The sequence below is a fragment of the Stegostoma tigrinum genome, chromosome 4 (genome assembly GCF_030684315.1).
Source record: "Stegostoma tigrinum isolate sSteTig4 chromosome 4, sSteTig4.hap1, whole genome shotgun sequence".
Classification (NCBI taxonomy): Eukaryota; Metazoa; Chordata; class Chondrichthyes; order Orectolobiformes; family Stegostomatidae; genus Stegostoma; species Stegostoma tigrinum.
This window is the reverse complement of record NC_081357.1, coordinates 131803188-131827453: the sequence shown is the minus strand read 5'-3', so window position 1 is coordinate 131827453 and position 24266 is coordinate 131803188. Positions and strand designations below refer to the sequence as shown.

The window sequence follows — 24266 nt, the reverse complement described above, 5'->3', positions numbered from 1 at the left end:
TCTGCACACTTAACAAACAAAGGGACAGCTTTAAACAGTATTCACCAGTTTTATTTTTGCCCAACTAGACACCTCACAAATTACAGAATTCTGATAGCTCAGAAAGATGCTATTCAGTCTGACATGTCTACGCAAACTTATTGAATGCACACTCATACTGCTGTTTTCTTTATGTAACTCCACATATTTTTACATTTCAGATAGCCGTCTAATTTCCTTTTAAATGTTTCTATTAAACTTATCTCTAACACAATCTCAGGCAGTGCATTCCAGATAATGACCACTCACTGCATGAGAAAGCTTTTATCTGAAGTTGCTTTTGTTTTCTTTAAAATTGACCTTAAATCTGTGCCAATTGTTCTTGATCCGTTCTCAAGACGGAACAGTTTCTCCCTCTTTAATCACTCTGGATCCCTCATGATTTTGAATATCTCTATCAGACTTTCTCTGAGTCTTCTTGTTTCCAAGGTAAACTGTCCTGACTCCGTTGATCTACCTTCATTGCAGGGGTCCCTCTCTGAGTGCAGGCTGATAGAAACATAGAATGCCCAGGGTGCGGAACCAGGCCATTTGGCCTAAGTTCACACAGACAATTTGAAGACCATCCCACCCGTACTCATTCCCTAACACTATTCCGGCATTTCCCTTAGCTAACGCACCTAACTTACACATCCTTGGACATTATGGACAATTTAGCATGGCCAATCCACCTAATTTGTATATCTCTGGATGCGACAGACAGTGGCTAGAATCGAACCTGTGTCCCTGGCACTGTGAGGCAGCTGAGCTAACTTGTTACCCGTTTATTTTTAAGAAACAATAGCTCTCTATCTAACGCTATTGAAACACAGAATCCCCAAAGTGTGGAAACAGACTATTTGGCCCTACAAATCCACACAGACCTTCTGCAGACCATCCCACCCTGATCTCTGATGGTCACTTCAACTGCTTGTCAGCATGATGTGCTGGTACAAAGGTACATGAGTTTAATTGCAACTTATTTCAATAAAAAAAGTCCCCATGTTTACAATACAGTGAAATGTTTTGGGGCAATAGGTGGCTTTGAGCTTTGTCTGACCGATCAGCAGCTTTACCGATTATGGTGCCAAATTTCACGCAGCCAGCCAGATGGGAACTGGACAGTTTCAGCCGAAGTCACCGAGGTTACATTCAGTCCAATGCTGCTCTCTATAGTAGTCAATGTAAAATCTTGTTGATATCAAACTAGTACTGCTCCCACTGCCCTGTTCCTGCCAGGGAACTGACGGTAAAAGTAGGGTCTACCAGCGAGGAGTGGTGTAAATCAGAATGGTGACACATTTGTGATAATGGGAACTGCAGATGCTGGAGAATCCAAGGTAATAAAATGTGAGGCTGGATGAACACAGCAGGCCAAGCAGCATCTCAGGAGCACAAAAGCTGACCCTTCATCAGAGAGGGGGATGGGGAGAAGGTTCTGGAATAAATAGGTAGCGGGGGAAGGCGAACCGAAGATGGAGGGAAAACAAGCGAGGTGGAGAGGAGAGTATAGGTAGGGAGGTAGGGAGGGGATAGGTCAGTCCAGGGAAGACGGACAGGTCAAGGAGGCGGGATGAGGTAGTAGGTAGGAAATGGAAGTGCGGCTTGAGGTGGGAGGAAGGGATGGGTGAGAGGAAGAACAGGTTAGGGAAGCGGAGACAGGCTGGGCTGGTTTTGGGATACAGTGGGGGGAGGGAACGAGCTGGGCTGGTTTTGTGATGCAGTGGGGTGAGGGGAGGAACTGGGCTGGTTTTGGGGAACCCCACTGCATCCCAAAACCAGCCCAGTTCTTCCCCTCCTCCCACTGTATCCCAAAACCAGCCCAGCCTGTCTCCGCTTCCCTAACCTGTTCTTCCTCTCACCCATCTCTTCCTCCCACCTCAAGCCGCACCTCCATTTCCTACCTACTAGCCCATCCCGCCTCCTTGACCTGTCCGTCTTCCCTGGACTGACCTATCCCCTCCCAACCTCCCCACCTATACTGTCCTCTCCTCCTATCTTGTTTTCTCTCCATCTTCAGTCCGCCTCCTCCCGCTACCTATTTATTTCGGAACCGTCACCCCATCCCCCTCTCTGATGAAGGGTCTAGGCCTGAAACGTCAGCTTTTGTGCTCCTGAGATGCTGCTTGGCCTGTTGTGTTCATCCTGCTCCACACTTTGTTATCTTGGTGACACTTTTGATCTGGTTTTGAGCTGTAATTTGTATTTGGGACCGCACAGCTCTTCAAAAATAATTCAGATTTTTATTTAAATGCCAGATACAGAGAGGTGGAAGCAGTAAATGATTCTCAATTGTGTCCTGTGATAGTGTGAAGAATTTTCCACTGAGTCCCCTCACTTTCCTCAGAAATTTGGCCCACAATAATCCTGCTAGGTCAGATCAGTTAAAATTAGGTACGGGTTCCACTGAGGGACCTCATGTGGCGATGGCAAACAACAATTAATACAAGAAAGATTGCATGGCATTAGGAAAAATGGTTTGAAAAAATTAAAATATATACACTAGGTCATAAAAAAGATTTAAACAGCAACCTGCCTTTTCTTTTCTTTAGTACAGCCACTAGTTTCAATGGTTTATAACAGCAGGTTCCTTCTCTCCCTTTGTGGATCGAAGCCATTCCTATGATCACCAGCATGGGTCCCTGAATATATAAATAGCCCTATTCCTGGGATTTGCAATGGGGTTCTATGATGAATCAAGAAGTGGCAGCTGAAGGTGTTTGTGTGTCTGTGTAGATCAATTTTGTACAAGTAATTAATATTAGTCTCAGTTTTAATTTATTGCTGGCCCAATCAGCAATGTCCACTGCCCATGAGTCAAGAAAATAAAGGCAATTGTCAGTCACAAAAATCTGATCAATCCCATATATGGTGACAAGGAATTTCACTGAGCAAACTTTACAATTGTTTCCAATTCTCATTTAGGTCAAGGATACACAATCCAATCATATTAAAGCACATTCTCAGGGCACTCTAGCTGCTGGGTAGAGCTTATTTGCATCCTTGCCAAAAACATTTGCTGTGACTGAAGACACACTGATATCAGATATAAAGCAACAGCACTTGCTGTACGTCTCTAATTGTCTAATTCAACATTAACTGTATCAATATGTAGTTGGAATAATCCTCCTTTAATGCGCTGTGCCTACAAAATCTTAAGATCACAAGAAACAGAGTAAGAGCAGTCCATTTGACGCCTTGCGTCTACTCCACCATCCAATAAAAATTTGGCTGATCTGATTTTGGTCTTAATTTTCTCCTCTTGCCTGCAGGCAAGCCCCAACCTGCCTGAAATCCTAAACTCTGTATGTTTCAAATCAATCCAACACAGCTTTGAATATAACAAAGTGTGGAGCTGGATGAACACAGCAGGCCAAGCAGTATCTCAGGAGCACAAAAGCTGATGTTTTGGGCCTAGACCCTTCATCAGAGAGGGGGATGGGGAGAGGAAACTGGAATAAATAGGGAGAGAGGAGCAGTCGAACCGAAGATGGAGAGAAAAGAAGATAGGTAGAGAGGAGAGTATAGGTGAGGAGGTAGGGAGGGGATAGGTCAGTTCAGGGAAGATGGAGGCAGGATGAGGTGGTAGGTAGGAAATGGAGGTGCCCAGTTCATCCCCTTCCCCCACTGCATCCCAAAACCAGCCCAGCCTATCTCTGCTTCCCTAACGTGTTCTTCCTCTCACCCAACCCTTCCTCCCACCTCAAGCCGCACCTCCATTTCCTACCTACCACATCATCCCACCTCCTTGACCTGTCCATCTTCCCTGGACTGACCTATCCCCTCCCCACCTCCCCACCTATACTCTCCTCTCCACCTATCTTCTTTTCTCTCCATCTTCAGTCCGACTCCCCCTCACTCCCTATTTATTCCAGTTCCCTCACCCCATCGCCCTCTCTGATGAAGGGTCTAGGCCCGAAACGTCTGCTTTTGTGCTCCTGAGATGCTGCTTGGCCTGCTGTGTTCATCCAGCTTCACACTTTGTTAACTTGGATTCTCCAGCATCTGCAGTTCTCATTATCACAGCTTTGAATATCTCAGCAGCCACTGCTCTCTGTGCAAGAGAATCCCAAAGGCTGACTACCCTCAAAAGAAATTGCTCTTACACTCAGGGGAAAAATCTTGTCAGCATCCATCCCATCAAGCTCCTCAGAATATGAAAACATTTCAATATGATGACCTCTCTTTTTTTTAAATATAAACTTCAATGAATACTGGCCTAGTTTGCAAAGCATGAGTGCATAGGATGTAGAAGCCTGTTCCTCCTAAGAGACAGCTCGGCTATTCACCAAGACCGTGGTTGATCTGGTAACCCTCATCTCTGATTCTCTTACTGATTAAAATCTCTCAGCCTTGAATCTACTTAACAAGCCAGCTCAACAGCACTCTGTGGTTAAAAAAAATTCCACAGATTCACTATCTTGTGAGAGAAGAAATTCCTCCTTATCTCTGTCTTAAATTGATGCCCCTTCCTCTGAGAAAATGCCACCTGGCCCTTGACTCTCTCACCACAGGAAATAACATCTCACTTTGACCCTGTCAAACCACTCAAACGTCTTACATTTCGATAAGGTCACATCTCATTCCTCTAAACTTCAGCCAGCCTACTCAACATCTCCTCATAACAACATTCGTCCAGACCCGGAACCGACCTAACAAAGTTGCTCTGGGCTCTCTCCAATACTTGTATATGTTTCCACAGATAAAGAGATGAAAACTGTTCACAGTTTTCCAGGTACGGTTTAACAAATACCTTGCATAGTTTTAGCAAGACCCCCATAGGTTTTAATTATTTCCATTCCCTTTGAAATAAAGGTAGTAGCCCACTTACCTTTCTTATTACCCACTGCATTTGGGTGCTAGCTTCTTATTATTCATGGCATTGCAAATTGTTGGGTAGATCAAAGCACAATAGCTGTACTGGAACAGTTTAGCTAGAGGCATAGCAAGTTCTGGAGCACTTGTCTTCACTACTATTGTTGGAATGTTTTGGGATCCATAGCCTTTGCTGTATCCAATACCTACAGCCATTTATCGCTATCATATGGCTAGAATTAAATTGGCTGAAGACTGTCATCCATGATGTTGGCAGGAGGCCAATATGGATCACCCACTTGGCATTTCTAGCTGTTGCATATGTTTCAGTCTTGTCTTTGATATTGATATGTTGAGCTACCACATCATTGAAGATAGAGATATTTGCTCAGCCTGTTCCTCCAATGTATTAACTGACTAGATGTGGTAAGAATGCAAAGCTTAGATCTGACCTGTTCGTTGTGAAATTGTTTGACTGTCTATTTGTACATCACTTGCTACTAATTCTGGGTGGCACACAAACAGTCCTGATTGGTAGCTTCACCAGGTGGCCAACTCTTTTTTTAGATATGCCTACTGCTACTCCTGGGGCACCCTCCTGTACACTCCATTGAACCAGGTTTGATCCCTTAGACTGGCAGTCATATTACAGTGGGCAATATACCAAGCCATGAGAATGCAGGTTGTGATGTGTTTGGGAAGTTCTGCTGCTGCTAGTGGCCCACAATGCCTCATGGATGCCAAGTCTTAGCTCACTCAATCACTTCAAGGGTTATCTGATTTAGCAGCACAACACAATGGAGAATATCCTCAATGTGAAGTTGTAACTTTATCTCCCTGAAAACAGGGCAATAGTCACTTCTACTGATAATATCATGGACAGGTGCAACTGCAACAGGCAGGTGGATGGAGATGCAGTTAAGTGTGTTTATTAGATTGAGTCTAGAGCTTTGTCCTTTATGACTCCACCAGCTTGGTCAGCAATTTAAGTAAGCCGTTAAATTAGTATTTGAATTTTGGTTGTAAATTACCATCAGCTGCCCTTAATTGCTTATTAAGAAATCTCTCATATAATCAAGTAATGAAATAATATTTAATAATATTTAAGATTCTACTGCATGTAGCAAGCAAAATAAGCCTCAAGTAAGCAAGTTAAGCTCCACAACCCAACTGGGCTATTACCCAGCTAATGGTGGAGTTTAGCTCCAATTCCAACCAACAGTGTCTGTCTCTGGATATCCAAGTTTCAAGCCGCATGTAGTATCATTCTCCAGAGTTCTGCCACTGAAGAATTCTGGAGTTGAATTCCTGTAGTATTTTCTGTCTTTCATGTTTATAATGCGACATTATTGCTATCCTTTAGATTCTTTCACCCACAGTATTGCAAGTTTGCAAAGTTGCCTTATCAGAAGTAACTTACCTGTTCCTTGTTAATTTGACATTGAAGACACAGTTTTCCTGAATTAACTCCTTAAATTCCTCTGTAAGGCAAACATTTGTCCTTGTGGCATAAGGCAGAACAGTTATCATGCATAGTTAGAACAGTTTTATTTATGTCACTTCAACTTCTGGTTTTCCCGAGCATGGCTAATTGTTTTCAGTTCCTGTATAATGACTTGTCCTTGTCCCTTAACAATTTATTCCAGACAGAGTTGTGGCTGATTCTTCCACTCTACGAACAATTATACAAGTTCTGAAGTTTACTGTATCACAAAATAATATTGTTGTTCTGTTCTTTCTGCCAAAGTGGACAACCTCACATTAATTTTTTTTTGACCACACACTCAACTTATCCCTTTGTGTCCTCTTCACAACCTGCTTTCTTAACTATCTTGACGCCAGCAACAAATGTGGCAATAATACAATCTGAATTTAGAAAAAATGTCTAAGACGCACCATTTAAGGCATTGTCACAGTGGCCGTACTTCACTCACCACCATCTCCACCCCACCATTGACTATAGATGGACGTGAACTTACAGATGTAGGCCAATCCAAAATACAAACCAAGCAGCATCATAGGACATGACTAAGATTATAAACAATATTACCCCTCATAAGGTTGGCAATGCTGAGCTCACTCTTCGTGTCTGATAATGGCAATGTAGGGAATTTCAGCATTTGTTTGATCATTTTCTTTGCTTGCTTTACTCTCTCATCCCTCTTACGTTTTAACCAATTTCTTTCTCTACCTCTTTCCTCACCCCAAATTCTTCCTCAATTCTCTTGGCTTCTCATAACTGGACTGTTATTCCCCTTTTTATCCTGTTAACATTTCCCTTTTTTAGCTGTCTTGTTTTTATTTTCACTTCCTTTGTTGTTTGCTTTCATAGTCTGCTACAATGTTCTAAACAGAAGCTGCTTTTAATGATTTTAGAAAAGGCCATGGAGGGATTGAATTCTCTGTCTGGATCACCAAGTAACACTGCAGTTCTCATCAATAATTGGAATCTCCGTGGAAACAAGAATGAAAGCATACAAAACAGATGCAGCTTGATTTTCAATACTTAACAGAACAGTTTCTCCAAATTTCAGGAAATTAGAGAATGCCTATTCTGACTCAAATTAGTCAGTCCTCAACTCCACATCAAGAATCTTTCACTGAGAATTTATTAATCCGAAGATTAACACAATTGTTCTTCCTTCATCTATAGTATTCACAGTTGTATTAGACTTTTTGCCAAAATACAATAATCACACACCAAACAAAACCAGGGATCAAATTTCTGCTCATATTAACTCAAATAAGGAGACTCTTTTTAATGCTTTCTTCGGTAACTCTGGAGACAGTTTTAAATTATATTGTATTGATTCTAAACTTTCGTTCAAGTTGATTATGCTTCTCTGAACATTCCTAATAAATCTACCAAGGGAAATTAGATAGAAATCTGCCAGAGTCTAAACCTGTAAAATGTGCAAACATCAGGAACATATACTGTGGGGAGCAATAAGATCAGTAAAGGAATACAAAAGCAACTTTAATAATGCAGAAGAGAAGAATAATAGCTTGCTGAAGCATCTGGCAGCACAGCCAAACTGTTTATATGTACAATATGTTTTCCACACCCGTTGGTCCTTTATAACAGCCAGAATGTACAATTATTGTAGCACAGAATGAGGGAGCCACATCATTTGTGTCTTACCAAAATTAAACATTACAGGTTGTTTTGTTTTTAGGAACAGTTCTGTGTCCAGACACAGGCAGGGAGCCACAAAATTTGGCACTGCCAACATCTGGGCAGAGAAGAGGCAGGCAAACAATTGACATTAATTATTGTTAACTGGTCCAATTCCTATGCCGACCGGAATTATCAGTCAGCAATGCAGCAAACCCACATTAACCTGGGAATATTATTCTTCTCCCCCTTGGTTCAGGAACTCCCTACCTACGTCTGTGACACCATCCACACTCTCCACCTCCTCCAAACCTTCCAATTCCCCAGTCCCCAACACCTTATTTTCACTCTTGACCTCCAATCCCTATACACTGCATTCCCCATGCTGATGGCCTAAAAGCCCCCCCGCTTCTTCCTGTGCCGCAGATCCAGCCAGTCCCCCTCCACTGACAACCTCATCCGCTTATCTGAACTCGTCCTCACCTCAACAATTTCTCCTTTAACTCCTCCCACTTCCTACAGACAAAGGGGGTGGCCATGGGTACCTGCATGGGCCCAAGCTATGCCTGCCTCTTTGTAAGATACATGGAACAATCCCTCTTCCAAAGCTACACCGGCCCTATCCCCCATCTCTTCCTCAGTTACATTGATGGCTGTTTCGGTGCTGCCTCGTGTTCCCACTGGGAGCTTGAACGGTTCGTCAACTTCACCAACACTGTCCACCCCAACCTTAAGTTTACCTGGATCATCTCTGACACCTCTCTCACCTTCCTGGACCTTTCTGTCTCCATCTCTGGCAACCAGGTAGAAACCCATGTCCATTTCAAGCCCAACGACTCCCACAGCTACCTGGAATACACCTCCTCCCACCCACCTTCCTGCAAAAAGGTCATCCCCTATTCCCAATTCCTTCGCATCCACTGCACCTGCTCCCGAGATGAGGCATTCCACTCCCGAATATTGCCGATGTCCTCCTTTTACAAAAACCGCAACTTCCCCTCCCGCAGTGATCAAAAATGCCCTCGACCGCATCTCCCACATTTCCCGCAACTCATCCCTTATACCCCCATCCGCCATAATAACCAAACCAGAATCCCCCTCGTCCTCACGTACCACCCCACCAACCTCCAAATCCAACGCTTCATCCTCCAACATTTCCGCTATCTGCAATCCGACCCCACCACCAAGGACATTTTTCCATCCCCACCCTTACGTGCATTCCGGAGGGACCACTCTCCCCGTGACTCCCTTGTCCGGTCCACACTCACCTCCAGCCCCACCAACCCGGCGCTTTTCCCTGCAACCGAAGCAAGTGCTACACCTGCCCCTACACCTCCCCCCTCACCCCCATCCCAGTCCCTAAGAAGACTTTTCACATCAAGCAGAGGTTCACCTGCACATCAGCTAATGTGGTATACTGCATCCGCTGTACCCATTGTGGCCTCCTCTGCATTGGGGAAACCAAGCGAAGGCTTAGGGGCCCCTTTGGGGAACACCTACGCTCGAATCGCAGCAAACAACTACATGTCCCAGTGGCGAACCATTTCAACTCCACTCCACCCCCCAACTCCTCGGACGACATGTCCATCCTGGGCCTCCCGCAGTGGCACAATGATGCCACCCGAAAGATGCAAGAACAGCATCTCATATTCTGCTTGGGAACCCTGCAACCCAATGGCATCAATGTGGACTTCACAAGCTTCAAAATCTCCCCTCCCCTCACCACATGCCAAAACCAGCCCAGCTAGTCCCCATCTCCCGAACCATTCCTCCCACCCAAGCCCCACCCCCATCCCATACTTACTAACTTCATCCCGACCCCTCCCAACCTGTCCATCCTCCCTGGACTGACTGATCCCCTCCCTAACTCCCCACCTACATTCACCTTCGCTGGCTCTAACCCCACCTCTTTGACCTGTCTGTCTCCTCTCACCCTATCTTCTCCTTTATCCATCTTCTGTCCATCTCCCCGTCTCCCTATTTATTTCAGAATCCTCCTCCCCTCCCCCATTTCTGAAGAAGGGTCCCAACCCAAAACGTCAAGCTTTCCTGCTCCCCTGATGCTGCTTGGCCTGCTGTGTTCATCCAGCCTCACACTGTGTTAACCTGGGAATATGTGGGGCTCATGGTTGGTGTGGCCTTATGGTTCACATGAAGGATGGTGATCCCTGATCCATATTTACACCCTAGGCCACAGCAGCAACCACTGATCATTGCCAGCACCATTTATCATCAAGGATCATGATCAGGTACCTGTGGCTTTTTAAAACATCAAAATTGACTTTTACTTTCACTGATGTCTCACAGTCTCAATCATCAGATCGATTTCTCTCATCTCTGACAGGAGATTTTCCGTTGATCTCAGGGCTGTATGGTCTCCCATTGGTCGTCCAGTGCTGGAACTCACACCACAAACACCGCCCCCCACCTCAGTATTCCTGTTTATAGCATTAGCCTGCTTCCAGAACTTTAATGGGTGGAGAATTTGGAAATCTCCATGGATGTGCATGAAGTAGGCTGGGAACAGGCTACCATCAAGGAGCAGAATGGCCTACTTCTGTTCCTACGGTGTATTTCTGGCAGCTGTAAATACTGGGATAAATTCACAATCTACCAAAGGAGGACTAAAAAGATAATCAACACAGAAAAATGAAGGCAAGCTAGAGGGGAATATGAAAAATGATAATAAAAGCTTCTTTAAATATATAGAAAGGAAGAGAGAGGTCACAGTGAACAAAGGCCAGTTAGAAAATGACGATGGGAAGACAGTTTTGGAAGTCAGAGGGGTTAAATAGATATTTTGCATTTGCCTTTATGGTGGAAGATACGTCGAGCATTCCATTATTACTGAAGAATATAGGGGCAGAATTAAGTACCATCACCATCACTAAAGAAGTAATATTAGACAAACTAATGGGGCTAAAGGCAGATAAGCCCCTGGCCCTGACGGCTTGAGTTCTAGGATTTTAAAAGGAGTAGCTAGAGAGATAGTGGATGCATTGGTTTTGATTTTCAAAACAGTCTTGGATTCTGGGGAAGTACCAGAGGATTGGAAAACTCCTGACGTGATATCCCTATTTAAAGAGAGAGGGAGGCAACAAGTGGGTAATTATAGGCTGATTAGCTGAACATTTATTATTGGAAAAGTATTGGAATCAATTTTGAAGGAAGTAAGTAAGAGCAGATCATTTGGAAACTCATAACCTAATCAAACAGAGTCAGGGTAATGAAATGTGAGGCTGGATGAACACAGCAGGCCCAGCAGCATCTCAGGAGCACAAAAGCTGACATTTCGGGCCTAGACCCTTCATCAGAGAGGGGGATGGGGTGAGGGTTCTGGAATAAATAGGGAGAGAGGGGGAGGCGGACCGAAGATGGAGAGAAAAGAAGATAGGTGGAGAGGAGAGTATAGGTGGGGAGATAGGGAGGGGATAGGTCAGTCCAGGGAAGACAGACAGGTCAAGGAGGTGGGATGAGGTTAGTAGGTAGGAAATGGAGGTGCGGCTTGGGGTGGAAGGAAGGGATGGGTGAGAGGAAGAACCGGTTAGGGAGGCAGAGACAGGTTGGACTGGTTTTGGGATGGAGTGGGTGCAGGGGAAGAGCTGGGCTGGTTGTGTAGTGCAGTGGGGGGAGGGGACGAGCTGGGCTGGTTTTGGGTGCGGTGGGGGAAGGGGAGATTTTGAAGCTGGTGAAGTCCACATTGATACCACTGGGCTGCAGGGTTCCCAAGCGGAATATGAGTTGCTGTTCCTGCAACCTTCGGGTGGCATCATTGTGGCACTGCAGGAGGCCCATGATGGACATGTCATCTAAAGAATGGGAGGGGGAGTGGAAATGGTTTGCGACTGGGAGGTGCAGTTGTTTATTGCGAACTGAGCGGAGGTGTTCTGCAAAGCGGTCCCCAAGCCTCCGCTTGGTTTCCCCAATGTACAGGAAGCCACACCGGGTACAGTGGATGCAGTATACCACATTGGCAGATGTGCAGGTGAACCTCTGCTTAATGCGGAAAGTCATCTTGGGGCCTGGGATAGGGGTGAGGGAGGAGGTGTGGGGGCAAGTGTAGCATTTCCTGCGGTTGCAGGGGAAGGTGCCTGGTGTGGTGGGGTTGGAGGGCAGTGTGGAGCGAACAAGGGAGTCACGGAGAGAGTGGTCTCTCCGGAAAGCAGACAGGGGTGGGGATGGAAAAATATCTTGGGTGGTGGGGGCGGGTTGTAGATGGCGGAAGTGTCGGAGGATGATGCGTTGTATCTGGAGGTTGGTGGGGTGGTGTGTGAGAACGAGGGGGATCCTCTTTGGGAGGTTGTGGCGGGGGCGGGGTGTGAGGGATGTGTTGCGGGAAATGCGGGAGATGCGGTCAAGGGCATTCTCGACCACTGTGGGGGGAAATTTGCGGTCCTTGAAGAATTCGGACATCTGGGATGTGCGGGAGTGGAATGCCTCATCGTGGGAGCAGATGCGGTGGAGGCGGAGGTATTGGGAATAGGGGATGGAATTTTTGCAGGAGGGTGGGTGGGAGGAGGTGTATTCTAGGTAGCTATGGGAGTCGGTGGGCTTGAAATGGATATCAGTTACAGGGTGGTTGCCTGAGATGGAGACTGAGAGATCCAGGAAGATGAGGGATGTGCTGGAGATGGCCCAGGTGAACTGAAGTTTGGGGTGGAAGTTGTTGGTGAAGTGGATGAACTGTTCGAGCTCCTCTGGGGAGCAAGAGGCGGCGCCGATACAGTCATCAATGTAATGGAGAAAGAGGTGGGGTTTGGGGCCTGTGTAGGTGCGGAAGAGGGACTGTTCCACATAACCTACAAAGAGGCAGGCATAGCTGGGGCCCATGCGGGTGCCCATGGCCACCCCCTTAGTCTGTAAGAAATGGGAGGAATCGAAACAGAGTCAGAATGGCTTTGTGAACGGGAAATTGTGTCTGAATAAATTATTTGATTTTTTTGAGGAATTCTCAACCAGACAGAATAGAGGGAACCAGTAGATATATTTGGATTTGCAGAAGGCGTTTGACAAGATACCTTCACAAAAGGTTAAATCATAAGACAAGAGACCATGGTATTGGAGATAGTGTCTGGACATAGTGAGAGAACCAGCTCGTGGGGAGGAAACAGCAAGTGAGGATAGGGGTTCTTTTCAAATTGGCAACCCATGGCAAGTGGGGCTCCAGAGGGATCAGTGCTGGGTCCGTAACTGTTTACAACATGTATTAATGACTTGGAAGAAAAAAGTCAATGTATTGCAGCCAAAGTTTCAGACAATACTAAAACATTTCTTGTCGCCATATTACCAAAAGGATGTGGATGCTTTGGAGAGGGTGCAGAGGAGGTTCACCACAATGTTACCTGGTATGGAGGGTACTAGCTATGGAGAGAGGTTTGAGTAGTCTAGGATTATTTTCATTAGAAAGACAGAGATTGAGGGGGGACCTGATTGAGGTCTACAAAATCATGAGGGTTATAGACAAGGTGGATAGCAAGAAGCTTTTTCCCAGAGTGGGGGACTCAATTACTAGGGACCATGAGTTCAAAGTGAGAGGAGGAAAGTTTAAGGGAGATGTGCGTGGAAAGTTCTTTACGCAGAGGGTGGTGGGTGCTTGGAACGTGTTGCCAGTGGAGGTGGTAGACGCAGACACGATAGTGTCTTTTAAGATGTATCTGGACAGGTACGTGGATGGGCAGGGAGCAAAGGGATACAGATCCTTAGAAAATAGGTGACAGATTTGAACTGAGGATCTCGATCGACGCAGACTTGGAGAGCGAAGGGCCTGTTCCTGTGCTGTAATTTTCTTTGTTCTTTATTCTTAGTTGGAAAGACAGGTTCTGAGAAGTATACAAATAGTTAACAGAGAGATAGTGATGGGTTAAGTAGGGGAGAGATGCAGGGGCAGTATTGCCTTGTTAATAAGCATTGAATTTAAGTCGATAGCAAGGAGTGATGTAGAAGGTGTACCTGTGTGAGTAGAAAGACCCTGATGGGAGTTATGCACAGGCCTCCTAGCAGTAGTCAGGATGTGGGGCTCGAAATAATCAGGAGATAGAAAAAGCATGTATGGAAGGCCCTATTAAGGTAATCGTAGGGGACTGCAATATGCTGGTGGGCTGGGAAAATCAGGTTGGTACTGGATCCCGAGGAAAGAACTTATGGAATGTCAATGAGATGGCTTTTGGAGCAGTTTGTAGTACAAACACTAGGGAACAGGCAATTCTGGATCTGGTGATGTGTTAATGAGGCAGATTTGATCAAGAAGCTGAAGGTGAAGGAACCCCGAGGGGCCAGTGACTATAATATGATAGAATTCACCCTGTAGTTTGAATGGAAGAAGCTGGAATTAATATCAGGCTAACTGGCCTATAACCCCTCTTGTCTTCTGCCTCCTTCCCTTCTTAAACGAGGGTGTTACATTAGCCATTTTCCAATAATCTGGGACGCTCCCTGACTCAAATGATTCCTGACAGATCACCACTACTGCCTCCACAATGTCCTCCATAATCTCCTTCAGAACCCTAAGGTGTAATCCATCTGATCCATGTGATGTATCCACCTTCAGACCTTTCAGCTTCCCCAGCTCCTTCTCTGTAGTGGCAGCCATTACACTTACCTCACCCACAATTCTCTTCAACTTCTGGTATGACTGGTGTCTTCCACCATGAAGACCACTGAAAAATATCTCTTCAGTTCCTCTGCCCATTATGAGATCTTCAGCCTTATTTTCCAGCAGCCCAATGTTCACCCTTGCCTTTCCCATTCACTCTTTCTAATATCTTTTAACTATCCAAAAGAATTCTTGCAATTTTATATTACATTACTAGCTAGTTTACCCTTATTTAATCTTCTCCTCTTTTACTGCATTTTCAGTTATCCTCTGCTGATTTTTAAAGGCTTCCCAATCCTCAGGGTTCCCACTAATCTTCACTTTTGCTTTCACGCTGTTTCTGGCTTCCCTTATCAACAATGATTACCTTATCATCCCCTTGCTATTTTCTGCTTCCTTGGGGTGAATTTCTATCACACCTCACGAATTAATCCCAGAAGCATCTGTAGACAGCGAAGAGTCGAGTCTACCGCTATCTGAATGAGAGGAAAACCGGATGGATAAAATACTCACATCTGGCCGGCCAATTCCTTTACACTCAAGAGTGGAGGACTCAAGGCTCTTACACCGCTGTCCACAATCTGTCCATACCGAATCCGAGTCACGGCACTAGATGTAAATCTAGATCCCCGGTGGGGTCTCTCGATTCCGTGATCAGTCAGTGAGCACTCGTAGTCGGTCTGGGTGTTTAAGGCTTGACTCTTTATTTCTTCAATCGGCAGGGTACAGATCATCCAGAAAACACAGAAGTTGAGCACTTCCGTATTCCTCGGAGGAACTGCACACACAACTTAATACAAAGACATTTTTATACTTTTCTTATAGCAGGGTACATGGTGTGATCGCATAGTGTATTCAAACAATTACCAATTAATACGTGATATTGCTTCATTGACACTTACATAATCCAATAGTATTAAGACCAAAAGGCATAGGAGTGGAAGTAAGGCCATTTGGCCTATCAAGTCCACTCCACCACTTAAATCATGGCTGATGGACATTTCAACTCCACTTCCCTGCACTCTCCCCATAGCCCTTGATTCCTTGTGAGGTCAAGAATTTGTCAATCTCTGCCTTGAAGGCATCCAACATCCCGGCCTCCACTGCACTCCGTGGCAATGAATTCCACAGGCCCACCACTCTCTGGCTGAAGAAATGTCGTCTCATTTCAGTTTTAAATTTACCCCCTCTAATTTTAAGGCTGTGCCCACGGGTACTAGTCTCCCTGCCTAACGGAAACAACTTCTAGGCGTCCACTCCTTCTAAGCCATACATTATCTTGTAAGTTTCTATTAGATCTCTCCTCAACCTTTTAAACTCTAATGAGTACAATCCCAGGATCCTTAGCCGTTCATCATATGTTAAACCTACCATTCCAGGGATCATCCATGTGAATCTCCACTGGACACGCTCCAGGGCTAATATGTCCTTCCTGAGGTGTGGGGCCCAAAATTGGACACAGTATTCTAAATGGGGCCTAACTAGAGCTTTATAAAGCCTCAGAAGCACATCGCTGCTTTTATATTCCAACCCTCTTGACATAAACGACAACATTACATTTGCTCTCTTAATCACGGACTCTACCTGCAAGTTAACCTTTAGAGAATCCTGGACCAACACTCCCAAGTCCCTTTGTACTTCTGCTTTACGAATTTTCTCACTATTTAGAAAATAGTCCATGCCTGCATTCTTTTTTCCAAAGTGCAAAACCTCACATTTACTCACATTGAATTTCATCAGCCATTTCCTGGATCACTCTCCTAAACCGTTTAAATCTTTCTGCAGCTTCCCCACCTCCTCAGTACTACCTGCTGTCCACCCACCTTCATATCATCGGCAAACTTCGGCAGAATGCCCCTGTCCCTTCATCCAGATCATTAATATACAAGGTGAACAGCTGCCGCCCCAACACTGAATCCTGCGGGACACCACTTGTCACTGGTTGCCATTCCAAAAAAGAGCCTTTTGTCCCAACTCCCTGCCTTCTGTCAGGCAGCCAATCCTCAATCCAAGTCAGTAGCTCACCTCAAATACCATGGGCCCTCACCTTCCTCTGCAGCCTCCCATGAGGCACCTTATCAAAGGCCTTTTGGAAGTCTAGATAGATAACATCCACTGGGTTTCCCTGGTCTAACCTACTTGTTGCCTCTTCAAAGAATTCTAACAGGTTTGTCAGGCATGACCTCCCCGTACTAAATCCATGCTGACTTGTACTAATCTGACCCTGCACTTCCAGGAATTTAGAAATCTCAACCTTGACAATGGTTTCTAGAATTTTACCAACCATCGAGGTTAGGCTAATCAGCCAATAATTTTCCATCTTTTGCCTTGATCCTTCCTTAAACAAGGGAGTTACAACTGCAATTTTCAAATCATCTGGGACTTTCCCTGACTCCAGTGACTTTTGAAAGATCACAACCAAAGCCTCTGCTATTTCCTCAGCCACCTCCCTCAGAACTCTAGGATGTAGCCCATCGGGGCCAGGAGATTTATCAATTTTTAGACCTTTTAGCTTTTCTAGCACTTTCTCTTTTGTAATGCCTACCATATTCAACTCTGCCCCCTGACTCTCCCTAACTGTTGGCATACTACTCATGTCTTCCACTGTGAAGACTGACGCAAAGTACTTATCAAGTTCTTCAGCTATTTCCTTATTTCCCATCACTAGCCTTCCAGCATCAATTTGGAGCGGCCCAGTGTCTACTTTTGCCTCTCCTTTGTTTCTTATGTATTGAAAGAAGCTTTTACTATCATTTCTAATATTACTAGCTAGCCTACCTTCATATTTGATCTTCTCCTTCCTTATTGCTCTCTTTGTTATCCTCTGTTTGTTTTTGTAGCCTTCCCAATCTTCTGATTTCCCAGTGCTCTTGGCCACTTTATAGGCTGTTTCTTTTTCTTTGATATATTTCCTGACTTCCTTTGTCAGCCATGGCTGTCTAATCCCACCCCGGATAATCTTTCTTTTCTTTGGGATGAACCTCTGTACTGTGTCCTCAATTACACCCAGAAGCTCCTGCCATTGTTGCTCTACTGTCTTCCCCGCTAGGCTCTGCTTCCAGTCGATTTTCGTCAATTCCTCTCTCATGCCCCTGTCATTACCTTTATTTAACTGTAACACCATTATATCCGATTTTGCCTTCTCTCTTTCAAACTGCAGCCTGAACTCTACCATATTATGATCGCTGCCTCCGAAGTGTTCCCTTACTTTAAGGTCTTTTATAAAGTCTGGCTCGTTACATAGCACTATTAACTGGTAAACAACTTATGTCACAATGCTAGGTTACTTTTTGTCTCGCCAGAACATTTGCTACTGAAGGTCAGCTAGAATGGTTAGTACTGCATTATCTTATCATTACTGCATTATTTATGCAGCTCTGGCAAAACTCAGAGTTCCCAGGCTAGAAGGCATTTTATTGCTAACTTGCACTGAGAAGCCATCTTGTGCAAGTATCCAAGTTTCAGATTCTCACTACCATCCTTCAGCCAGTCTTATCCATAGGACTAGTAACCTAGGATTTGGAAATGCACAACAGGTCAGACAGCATCCGAGGAGCAGGTAAATTCAATGTTTCAGTCCGAAACTTTCCATTAGTTCGAACAAAAGGTTTCGGCCAGAAACGTAGATTTTCTGCTCCTTGCATGCTGTTTGACCTGCTGTGCTTTTCCAGCCTCACACCTGTAGTCTCTGGCTTCCAGCTTCTGCAGTCCTTATTGTTTTGTGTATCCCTGGATATTTAGTTCCTTACTCCCCTAGCAACCACATCTCTGTGATACCCACAACATCATACTCAGCAATTTCAATCTGCACCACAAGCTCATTTACCTTGTTTTGTAAGTTGCACACATCTAAGTGCAGCACCCTCAGTCCTGTGTTGACCACTGCCCCTATTATTGTTCCCCCTTATCTATTGTGCTTGAAGTTAGATTGTGACCCTTTCTGTACTATCTGTACTGTTACTTTGTCTGGAAACTTCACAACCTCTCCTGAGCCCACCCTTCCTTTATCCAGTCCAAACTCCTTGTGATGTCAATTTACTTTGATTTGTGCCATCAGTTTATCTGCTTTATTCCAAATCCTTCATGCATTAAGATGCAAATCTCTTAAATTTACTCTATTATCGAGTTTCCCAACACTTTTATGGTTCCTAGGTGCAATATGACAATCACACATTCTGTCCCTTTCATTTATATTCTGGTAACAATCAAACCTATCACTTACTTGTGTTCCTACCTGCTCCTTCACCTTTGATTTTATAATTTTCCATGCAAATGGAACCACCTCCCGTCATTATGTAGTTTCAATTCTATGGAAGTTTTTATACAACATGACTGTTCACTTGGAACTAAGCACAAAGGGGTAGTTTTAGTTCATGTATTTACTTCACTGTTGTTAAAGCTATTTGTCATTAATAATTGCTTATCGCTAAATGTTTGACTAAGGAAATACCCATTTGCTGAATTCTGTCCATGTAGAATTCAACAGAAACTGAAGAGGTTGTATTGTTATTTCTCAATGCTACCTTTCATCCAAAAATAATCAGATCAATTCAGTAGAAAACAAGTTAGCAACAAGTAATGATTTTATTAAGTGAAGCATTGTTAGGAATTTACTAATGTTAATACCATTTGGAGAGATTAAACTGCACTCTGGGAATGACAGGTGATGAGAATTTGGCCTTTCAGAATAACATGCATGCAGTAGGCTGCATGATCAATCTGGGTAAACAATGGAACTTTTTTATGGTCCTGTTTAGCTAAGACTTACTTACTATTTCACTTTCAATACTGATTCTGAGCATTCTTGGCTTTGGCAGAATATAGACTTCTACTTTGTATCAACCCAAGTCAGGCTACATGCTTCATGGTGTTCAGCTGCGAAGATTTGGATGATTAATTACCCAGATCGATAAAGTGAAGGTGACCCATACACTTTGCCCAAATTTGGAAACAACATTCAGTCTTTTCATCTTATTGCATTCCTTACCGAGGTATTGTAGTGGAATATCAATCTTCGGTCCAATCACATAGTGACCCTCCTCCAAGCTATGTGCAGTAACCGTAGTCCACTGCCTACATGAATGGATTAGTAATAGATCCTGGTCGGTCAATCCCTCTATATATTGTCCTGAAAAACAATCCAAAGGATACATGTAGGTGGATTCTGGTAAAATATCCACACACTTGCTTCAACTTCAGGTTATTGTTGAAGTTAGAGCGAAATGTTTAGTGACAGCATTAGTTTTATATTAAGTGAGTTGAGCTTTTATGTGGTTCAAATGATGTATTATGACACAAATAGAATGAAAAGGGAGACAGAACTAGAAACAGTGTGAGACAAGGACAGATATCATGGCATACATGACAAGGCTGAAGCATACTCAAATGTATTTAGAAGCTGCCACAAACCAAAAATGAAGTCTAAGCAAAAACAATGAATATTGTTGTAGTTTTGTGTCCCTCTTAAAGTAACTGATACCACGTACATTCACTCGAAAGTTGCAGGAGGAAAAGCAACAAAATCAGCAGCATCCACCATTGTTGCAGAGTAAGAACATAAGAAATAAGAAATAAGAGCAGGAGTAGGTAATCTGGCCCATTGACCCTGCTCTGCCATTTAGTAAAATCAGGGCCAATCTTTTTCTGGATTCAGCTCCACTTAGCTGCTGGCTCAGCATTAACCTTAATTCCTTTACTGTTCAAAACTCTATATTTGCCTTAAAAACATTAATGAGGTAGCCTCAACTGTTTCACTGGGCAGGGGATTCCATGGATTTACAACTGTTTGGGTGAAGAAGCTCTTCCTTAACTCAGTGATAATCTGCTCCTCCTTATTTTGACAATGAGCCCCCTAGTCTTAGTTTAACTCAGCAGTGCAAACAACCTCCCTGTTTCTGTCTTATCCATTCCCTTCATGATCTTATAATGTTTCTATAGGATTTCCCCTCCTTTCTAAATTCCAACAAATATAGTCCCAATCTACTTCAACTCTCCCCATAAGCCAAATGGCAACTTTAGGTACATTTAAGTCGTCATTGGACAAGCATATGGACGTACATGGAATAGTGTAGGTTAGATGGGCTTCAGATCGGTATGACAGGTCGGCACAACATCGAGGACCGAAGGGCCTGTACTGTGCTGTAATGTTCTATGTTCTTAACCCGTTCAACTCCAGAATTTACCTCATGAACCTCCTCTGCATCCCCTCCAGTGCCAGCATTGTTTCTCAAGCAAGGGCAACAAAACTGTACACAGTAAATCAGATAGCAACTTCTGAACATGTCCAGCCGAAGGCAAAACTCAGGAAGTTGCTGTTTGACTTGTTCTGGTCATTCACAACTTTTGCTCCAACAGGGACCTCACTGAAAAATTAAACATACTCATCAGAGTGTGAAAACAAAAGACGGCAAAGCACAGCAGAAGTTTGATGAAAAAACAAATAATCTTACTGAAATTCTGAGTTCCAAAGATTCAGTAAAGCTTGCACAGGAGGACATCAACGGATATGAACTGGAAATTAAATTTAAAGGATTCTACATGGTACTGTAACGCAGGTTTTCTACAAAGACTGGGTCCTTGGTCCTTCCAAAACAGTCAAGGTAGATGTTGATCTCTCTCTGCACCTTCTCTGTGGCTGTAACACTGTATTCTGTATTCTGCTATCCTAATGCACCTTGTCTGGTACAATCTGCCTGTATAGCATGCAAAACAACACCTTTCACTGTATCTCGGCACGTGACAGCAATACATCAAACTCAGGTTGATTTGGGAATTCATTTGGAAGGTTTGAGTTATAAGGAGAGGCTGGATAGGCAGGGACTTTTTTCTCTAGAATGTCAGAGGCTGAGGGCTGACCTCTCATGGAGGTCTATAAAATTATGAGTGGCATAGATAAGGCAAATAGCCAAAGACTTTTCCCCAGAGCAGGGGAGTCCAAGACAGAGGGGCATAGTTTCAAGCTGGCAGGGAGGAGATTTAAAAAGGGACCTGACGGGTAGCCTTTTCCACAGAGGGTGGTGTGTGTATGGAACGAGCTGCCAGAGGAAGTGATAGAGGATGGTACAATTACAACATTTAAAAGACGTTCAGACAGGTAAATGGATAAGGAAGACTTAGAGGGGTATGGACTAAACACAGGTAAATGGGACTAGGTTAGTTTAGGAAACCTGGTCAGCATGGTTGCGTTGGGCCAAAGGGCCTATTTCCATTCTGTATGACTGATTAAAACAGATGAAGGACTTGAAGTTAGCAAAATTTGGAGCTGGATGAACACAGCAGGCCAAGCAGCATCTCAGCTGACGTCAGCACAAAAAGCTGATGTTTCAGGCCTAGACCCATCATCAGAAAAGGGGGATGGGGAGAGGGTGCTGAAATAAATAGGGAGAGAGGGGGAGGCGGACTGAAGATGGAGAGAAGAAAAGATAGGCGGAGAGGAGACAGATAAGTCAAAGAGGCGGGGATGAGTCAATAAAGATGAGTGTAGGTGGGGAGGTAGGGAGGAGATACGTCAGTCCAGGGAGGACAGACAGGTCAAGGGGCGGGATGAGGTTAGTAGGTAGGAAATGGGAGTATGGCTTGAGGTGGGAGGAGGAGATAGGAGAGAGGAAGAACAGGTTAGGGAGGTGGGGATGAGCTGGGCTGGTTTTGGGATGCAGTGGGGGAAGGGGAGATTTAGAAGTTTGTGAAGTCCACATTGATACCATTGGGCTGCAGGGTTCCCAAGCAGAATATGAGTTGCTGTTCCTGCAACCTTCGGGTAGCATCATTGCGGCATTGCAGGAGGCCCATGATGGCCATGTCATCTAAGGAATGGGAGGGGGAGTTAAAATGGTTTGCGACTGGGAGGTGCAGTTGTTTATTGCGAACCGAGCAGAGGTGTTCTGCAAAGCAGTCCCCAAGCCTCCGCTTGGTTTCCCCAATGCATCCCAAAACCAGCCCAGCTCGTCCCCTCCCCCCACTGCATCCCAAAACCAGCTCAGCTTGTCCCCGCCTCCCTAATCTGTTCTTCCCCTCACCTATCCCCTCCTCCCACCTCAAGCCGCACCTTCATTTCCTACCTACTAACCTCATCCCGCCTCTATGACCTGTCCATCCTCCCTGGACTGACCTATCCCCTACCTACCTCCCTACCTATACTCTCCTCTCCACCTAGCTTCTTTTCTCTCCATCTTCGGTCCGCCTCCCCCTCTCTCCCTATTTATTCCAGAACCCTCACCCCATCCCCCTCTCTGCTGAAGTGTCTAGACCCGAAATGTCAGCTTTTGTGCTCCTGAGATGCTGCTGGGCCTGCTGTGTTCATCCAGCTCCAAACTTTGGATTCTCCAGCATCTGCAGTTCCCATTATCTCTGAAGGACTTGAAGTTGTTGCACTTAATGGTAAGTCAGTCATTTAACCATACCAAACAAGATCAGATGTATTTTCAGTGGTGTGAATTGGTCAGAAAAACTGGTATGCAACCTTTCTTGTCTGAAAACTTCCTTTTACCTGTGTGGAGTCACATTCTTTTAGACTTTAAATATTGTTGGACATTTTTGTTTTACTTATTATTGTCTCTTTTATCTTGCCCTTTCTAACTTAACTTTGATTTTCTTTCTTTTACTTTCTGGGCATGCTTTTATGTTGAATTAAATATCCTAACTTACACTTGCCTGTTCAGGCTGTGTGGATTAGAGTTTATCCCATTCACTTACACAAAGCTAATTCAAGCCCTGTGTTTCTCAATGTGGATGGCTCAAGCTAATTGATTTGGGAGACAAGCCTGTTCACGCAGACCCAGGGCAGTGTATTGCAGTGACTAATTACTCTAAGTTGCAGCACAATGCTCATGAAATGTTTGTAGACAGAAAGATTAGTAGTGAAGGGCAAGCACTTGCATTGCTCACGGTGGAATCTGGGTCAATAATCACTGCATTTATAGTGTTGCATGTGATTTTAAAAAAAACATTGTATTTCTACTGTTACTTTTGTGTGCAGATGATGTAAATGGTCAAACTTCCAACCTTCCGACAGGAGTGTAGCAAATAGCATCCAGATTCTATTTTTGGAGTCAGAATCTACTAAACCTGATGGTGAGAGGTACCAAGTGGAATTTAATGCCGCAGACACGAGGGCTTACCCATTGGCTACAGACCTGGCCAAAGCACAACATGCCTCTTATCAGGAAGGACACTATTATTCACCAATCAGGCACATAATGGGGCTGAGGTAGTAGAGCTGCTGGCCAATTATTGGCCAATAATGATAAACATCCAACTAATACCTAGCGTCCCCAAGAGACAGAAGATGATTGCCCAGACTGCATCAGAAGGTGATTCCAAAGCCAAGTGAGGCAGTGGAGACAGGTTCAGGCCAGACTCCAGGCTCAAAAGCAAACCCCTTCCCAAATGTTACTGGGGAAGACATGTGATCTCCACTTACTTCTCTCCTACCCAATGAAATTCTCTTCCAACCACATGTGCCATGAGAATTGGGGTGTAACATGCCATCTAGTGAATGTAGAAATGAATGTCATTTTTATTACTATAGTGCTTGAGATACCAAGAGTCAATATTACGAAGATGTGCTGCTGGTACTCATGCAAAATTACCTGTCAACAGAAATGTTAGGAATGAAAGTGGATGTGAGTTTGAGTGCTGATGTGATGCCAGATCCACAGGCAATAGAGGTGGACCTCTGTCTGTCTACAGATGGCAGCATATCATCTGTGGTCAGCCAGTCCAAACTGC

The 24266-nt window shown here is 44.4% G+C and overlaps 1 protein-coding gene across 4 annotated transcripts in view; it reads right to left on the bottom strand.

Moving 5' to 3' along the window:
- The window catches only part of gareml (GRB2 associated, regulator of MAPK1-like), a 224310-nt gene that overhangs the window by 132954 nt on the left and 67090 nt on the right, over positions 1-24266 (bottom strand). For 2 of the 4 annotated variants that reach the window (XM_059645679.1, XM_059645681.1), the window contains one exon: positions 19528-19668. The exons of 1 other annotated variant lie outside the window; for it this stretch is intronic. In XM_059645679.1, the coding sequence (XP_059501662.1) occupies positions 19528-19668 (141 nt within the window). Of the gene's footprint in view, positions 1-19527; positions 19669-20722; positions 20815-24266 lie in introns of those variants that run through there. One more of the 4 variants, XM_059645682.1, reaches the window with a different exon arrangement.